Genomic DNA, 6,787 nt, shown 5'->3' with positions numbered 1-6,787 from the left:
ATTATATATATATATATATATATATATATATATATATATATATATATATATATATATATATATATATATATACATATATACATACATATATATACATACACATACATATATATATATATATATATATATATATATATATATATATAAAAATAAATACTGATAATGATGATACATAAAACACACAATTGAACTAAATTGAGTGACAGCAAAAATCCCTGATGTTTTGGAAACATTAGCTAGACATATAGCTATAAAGAAGAGCTAAAACCTACATTAATAAAATATTAAAAAAACAACTTAAATATTGAGTAAGCCAAATAAGAGAGAAGCACATCTTACCCTGAAGTATTTTTTGAATCTTTTGCTGACCACATACAGAGCCATCGGGTTGATGCACGAGTTCACAGACGCCATGTTGAGGCCGATGTAGTCGAGAACAAGAAACGTGCTGAAACATGACAGGGCAGGGAATATATGAGATACGATTTCAGTTACTTAGTAGGCAGCTCAACGGTTTTTGGTACAGAGCTCATATGTGTCTGTGTTCATGTGTGTGTTATGAAGAGCCTTGCCTCAGTAAGTTGCATCTGTTAGGATCGTGTTCGTCGTAGATGGTTGACTTGAGGATCCTGCTGAGATGAAGAGGAAACCAGCAAACAGCAAACACGAGAACCAGACAAAACACTGTCCAGGCCACTTCATGTCTCTGTCGGCCAGAAAGACCATTTATCAGACACTGATCAGTCACATGAGCTTCGTGTTCAACATTATTATTGTTGCTAATGCTAACAGTTCTGAGAAAAAAAAAAAAAAAAAAAAAAAAAATATATATATATATATATATATATATATATATATATATATATATATATATATATATATATATATATATATATATATATACATATAGAAAATTTGTAATTACTATTATTAACTATTTAATTATATATATATTATATATATTATATATAATTATATATATTATATATTATTTAAACTATTTAAAATGTACTAAATAATAATACTTTTTGTGATTTATAACAATGCCGTTATTCATGTTCAAAATAAACAATACATTATTATTGCAAAAAAACATTCACACCAGCGTTGTCATTGTTATCTGAGATGATAAAAAGCTTTTTTTGTTCATTTAGATTCATTTTAATAAATAAATGTTTTGTTTTTTTATAATAGGCTTAAATTGAAAAAATAAATGAAATTTGGATACACTGAAGTGAGATAAAATATATTTAAGTATTAAAACTACAGAAACAAAAAAATAAAGGTAAATAGAAATATTACAAATAAACTAAAAATGACTCAAAAATGTAAAGAAACTTTTTTTAATTATTAATAAATACTACTGTATATACTGTACGATATATCTAGGGTCAGCAAATATCAGATATCTTATATTCCTCTGAGATGGTTTTATGTCATTCTGATGATATTCATTTCCAAATCCCAGATTTACCTGCTTTATGTGTTTGTCCAGCTTCTTCCCGCTTCCGCTTAAAATCGTCCGAGTCACCAGCGAGTAAAAGACAGCGGTGCATGCCAGCGGCGCGATGAAATAAAACCCAAAGAGCCACCAGTCTTTGGCCGCTTTATAAAACTAGAACGAGAAAAAAGAGAGTTCCTGATGAACTTGACGTTATTTCAAAGGAAGCGTGTCATCATTAGACTCTGGAGCAGATCTGAGGCGTCCGATGAGGAGATGGTCGTCGTATCAAAAGGTCCTCAAAGACATCGTAGTGAATTATTGCTTCTCGCAGGGCTTTATTATCTGTGTCGACGGTTTTATTGCATGTAATAATACACCACTGCACTAAATAGTTGATGTTGTGATCATTTATTCATTTCAAACGCACACAAAAGGAGGATCTTTCCTAAAGTTGCTCTACAGCAATATGAAGTTCGTTTTTGGCTGAAATATTCCTTTAATGCGTTACTATGGAGCACCAAAAGAAGAATCATTTTAATTCTGTTGTCAAAAACGACTTAAATATAGTTTTCCTTGCACTTCATATTATTCCCATTGGCGATATTCTCCAACGTTTTTTTAGGGAAGTTCTGTTAATCGGACGAATGCTACAGTTTTCAAAAAACTATTCAAGTTTTGCGAGAGAAGGCCAAGTGTCTCTGAGCGTTTAATACTTACAATATCTGCAATGCAAAGTTTACAAATGCAACGTTATAAATGAGCGAACAAAGTAAGTCAGAGGCGAGCACAAAGTAAGTATCGCGAACAAATTAAAAGTTTAAGGAGCAAATGCAAAGTTTCTCAGAGGAATTCTTTAGTATTGCTAGAGAGCGTAATGTTTTGAGAGAATGCAAAAGCTATAACTATATATATATATAGCTATATGTTTCTCGCTAGCAAAACACTTTAGCGAGAGGACGCAAAAACTTTACGCGCAAACGCGTAGTACTGCGAGCAAGGATTTTGTAGGAATGCTGCAGTTTTGCAAGAGAATGCGAACTTTTAAGACCAAATGCGAAGTTTCAAGGGGGTGTAATACTCACGAAGAGCATGCAAACGTTTTACAAGCGAGCTTTGTATAGCGTTGTGAGCAAACGCAATGTTTAACGAGAAAACCCAGAGTTTTGCGAACAATCGCGAAGATTTATAAGCAAACCCAAAAAGTTGGGGTCGACCTTTCTTGGAAGAGCGCCGTAGTTTCGAAAGAAAACGCGAAAGAACGTAAAGCGAGCGTTTCGTAAACGAGCTGATGCTTTGCCAACTTTTAGAAGCTAGGTTAGTCAGAGGGAGAGGCTTTCCCCAACAGTTTTCCAAATGAATGCCAAGTTTTGAAAGTTTCTTGGTGGATTGCGTTGGTCGTTTTGGGAAATTGGGGGAATGCAAAAAGCGCTTTCCGTCGCATCCCCATGTCCCCTTGGGCTCTGCATGCTTCTGCAGTCTTTCGTCGCAGCACTTTTGGCTTTACCTGCATGAACGGAGTGGACTGTACAGGATGGAGGAGACATATCCGCAGATGCTCGCCTCTGTAATCCATCGTGATCAGATCAAACGCGACGGCCTCGGGAACGGCCAGTAATGTGGATGCGGTCCATATTAAAGACAGTTTGATAACAGTCCACTTGGGAAACCCGAGACCTTTGATACGACTCCTGGATGCGACGACTCGATACCTTCAGAACAACAAACATTTCTCCTTTAGTGTTAAATAACCGCATTTGATCCCGTTGATGCAGTTCTGCTGAACTACATTATTGTGTTGTTATGGGACTACAAAACGTAAAAATTGATGCGGCTGGTCTGCTTCAGCGGTCTAACAGCAATCAAACATGTCAATACGTCTGAGATGACCAATTAAATCAAAGCTGGCGGGGCTTTTGTTCGCCGAAGACCAGCGCGAGTTTCTCATGCTTTAACGTGAAGGTGTGAGATGTTACGTAATTATTTAACGTTTGACAGAAATGCACGGTTGCAACTGAAAATTATGGCAGTTTGTGTCCGACACGGGCTGAAAAAAAATTTATAAAATAAAAACTTGACTTTCAAGAAAAGTCTAAAGTGTGAGATTTGTTCATTTGCAAGAACAAAAATTAGAACCGCAAGAAGAAAAAAGTCAAAATGATCAAAAAAAATAATTATTTTACTCTCTGGTGTTTTTAAAAGATGTGAGAAAATCTGAAAAAGTATTATCTTACTTTTCACAAAATATATATATATATATATATATATATATATATATATATATATATATATATATATATATATATATATATATATATATATATAAATGAATGAAATAAACAAATGAAGGCAAATGCAAGTTTTAATAATTTAGACTTTTGTTCCTTGCAAGTTTATCTCTCTGCTGTTTTCTTGCGATTCTGGGAATAAAATTTGCAAATAATTTGGAATAAAACATATTTCCTGGCAAGAATAAATGTCTAAATTATAAAAATGCGCGATTACCTTTATTTTTGGATCTCGTGGCTGAAGCGGGTATCCATAGAAAATGTTTTTTTATTTTAAATGTATTTTCTATTTCTCTGATCAAAGGCGTGAGACAAGAAACAGGGCCATTTAGGCATACGCATAATTTTTGGTTCCCTTGAAATTCTCTTTAGTTTCTTTAAAAAGGACCGTTACAGTTATGACAGCATCTCCTCAAAACATCTCAAAACATCTGTCACGTTTTTGTTCAGCCTTGCTGCCTACAGTAAAGTGAACGCTGTTACCTGTCTATGCTCAGAGTGCACAGGCTCAGCACCGTTATCCCAACAGAGGTTTTCTGAATGAACGGCACCAGTTTACAGAGCAGGAGCCCAAACGGCCAGTCCACTGCCAGAAGCTGCAAAACACAACAAATCAATTATATCACCCACAAAATAAGCGTTTAATGCACGAAACAGTTCAGCAAAGTTACCTTATAAACATTGACGGGTATGCCGATTAAGATGTGCAATATGTCGCCTAAAGCCAGACTGCCGATGAGAATATTGGGTCCGTTTCTCATGCATTTGTGTTCTTTGATTATTCTCAGGAGAGTCACGTTTCCTACCATCCCAAACAGAAATACGAAACATGACACAACGCTGTTGATGTACTTGAAGGCGTCTTTGATCCGAGCTGGTCCAGAGCACATCGGGGTTTTGTTCGCTGTGCCGTTCAATGGTTTCCGTGAGATATTCTTTGCATCGTCTGTTGTTTGGGCGCCAGTGAACCCAACCGAACTACTAAAGCACAGTAATAACAGGACAGCGACGGGAACCTCCATGTTGAAGCACCTGAAAACGCGGGTCTGCTCATAGACGGATCCTCTCCGTGTCTCACCCGCAGCTCTCTGTGTGTTGTATATATATACGCTAATGTTCAGTGGCTGTCTTTTACAAGCAGGTACAGAGCATAAATCACAGATCCTGGCAGCGTCTCAGATTCAGTGTGTCATTCGGACGCCTGCGGGTCAGGACGCTGAGTTTCCACTGTAATCTAGAGTCCATGTCTGCAGCTCATTCACACACTCATCAGTGTTGCTCATTCCTCCTGAAGCGTAGATGTCATCCCAGATGTTCACTGGAGCTCTGCCAAACACAGAAATCAGATGAATGGAAGGAGTGTTCTCTATCTATCCAACTATTTATCTGTCTATCTATCTATGCATCAAAGTATCCATCCATTTATATCTACATCAGTCTATCCAACCAATTGTCTGTCTATCCATACGTCCTTCCCTACATCAGTAGCCAACTCTGTCATTTATCTATATCTACATCTGCCCATCTTTCAGTCTATATCCAACTATTTATGCATCCATCCATTTATATCTACAACAGTCTATCTAACAAACTATGCATCTAAACAACTATCCATTTGTCTTGTATCTTGTACCATGTAACTTTTTATCTATCCTATCCATCCGTCTATCTAACCAACGACCTAACTATCCATCCATCATCCCTACATCAATCTGTAATTCCATCCATCCATCCATCTCTACATCAATCTAATCAACTGTCTATCCATCCATCCAACTATCTATCATTCATCTATATCTACGTCAGTCTATCTAACCTGTTCATCTTTCAGTCTGTTTCTCCATCCATCCCTAAATCTATCCATTCAACTGTTTATAAGTCCATCCATCTATATCAACATCAGTCAACTGACTATCCATCCATTCATCCCTACATCAATCTGTTTATATAAACAACTATCCATACATCCCCACAGCAATCTATCCATCCATCTATCCACATCTACATCAGTCTAACCAACTATCTATCCTTCCATTCATTTATCTATCCATCCATTTATCTTTTCAACTGTTTATACATCTATTTATCTATATACACATCAGCTTATCTATCCAACTATCCAACAATTCATCCCTACATCAATCTATCCATCATCTACGACACAGATCTAATCCACTGTCTATCCATCGATATGTCTAACCAATTATCTATCCCTCCATCCATCTAACCAGCTATCCATCCATCAGTCCATCCTTCAATCTGTATCTCCATCCATCCATTTATCTTTTCAACTGTTTATACATCTACGGTATTTATCTATATACACATCAGTCTATCCAACATTCCCTCCCTACAGCAATCTATGCATCCATCTATCTATATCTACATAAAACTAATCTAATCAACTGTTTATCCATCCATATGTCCATCTATCTACACATCAATGTCAAACCAACTATCTATCCCTCCGTCCATCTTTCCATTGCTACATCAATCTAACCAACCATCCATCCATCCCTCCCTACATCAACCTGTCGAAACATTTAACCAACTACCTACCCATCCATCTATATCTACATCAGTCTAATCAATCTATTCATCCATCTTTCAATCTATATCTCCATCCATCCCTACAGTACATCAATCTATCCAATTATCAATCCATCCATCCATTTATTTCAGTCTTTCTCTCCAACTATTTATCCATCCACCCTATCTATCTATCTATCTATCTATCTATCTATCTATCTATCTATCTATCTATCTATCTATCTTCCCTATGTATCTATCTTCCCTATGTATCTATCTATCTATCTATCAATCCACCTATCTATCCATCTATCTATCCACATATCTATCTACCCTATCTATCTATCCACCCATCTATCTATCCATCTATCTATCCATCTATCCACCTATCTATCTATCTATCTATCTATCTATCTATCTATCTATCTATCTATCTATCTATCTATCTATCTATCCACCCTATCCACCTATCTATCTACCCTATCTATCTATCCACCCTATCTATCCATCTATCTATCCATATCTATCT

The 6,787-nt window shown here is 36.0% G+C and overlaps 1 protein-coding gene across 1 annotated transcript in view; it reads right to left on the bottom strand.

Annotated features, from left to right (window-relative positions):
- The window catches only part of ednrbb (endothelin receptor type Bb), a 7,572-nt gene extending 1,779 nt beyond the window's left edge, over positions 1 to 5,793 (bottom strand). Inside the window, exons 1-6 of the mRNA XM_043230589.1 lie at positions 4,401 to 5,793; positions 4,213 to 4,325; positions 2,949 to 3,153; positions 1,475 to 1,615; positions 573 to 706; positions 340 to 448 (exon numbers count right to left, since the gene is read on the bottom strand). Of these exons, the coding sequence (XP_043086524.1) occupies positions 340 to 448; positions 573 to 706; positions 1,475 to 1,615; positions 2,949 to 3,153; positions 4,213 to 4,325; positions 4,401 to 4,751 (1,053 nt within the window). The 5' untranslated portion in view covers positions 4,752 to 5,793. The remainder of the gene's footprint in view (positions 1 to 339; positions 449 to 572; positions 707 to 1,474; positions 1,616 to 2,948; positions 3,154 to 4,212; positions 4,326 to 4,400) is intronic.
- Positions 5,794 to 6,787: the final 994 nt, after the last annotated feature.

The sequence above is a fragment of the Puntigrus tetrazona genome, unplaced genomic scaffold (genome assembly GCF_018831695.1).
Source record: "Puntigrus tetrazona isolate hp1 unplaced genomic scaffold, ASM1883169v1 S000000176, whole genome shotgun sequence".
Classification (NCBI taxonomy): Eukaryota; Metazoa; Chordata; class Actinopteri; order Cypriniformes; family Cyprinidae; genus Puntigrus; species Puntigrus tetrazona.
The sequence above is the reverse complement of the archived record's forward strand: the minus strand, read 5'-3'. Positions and strand labels throughout refer to the sequence as shown.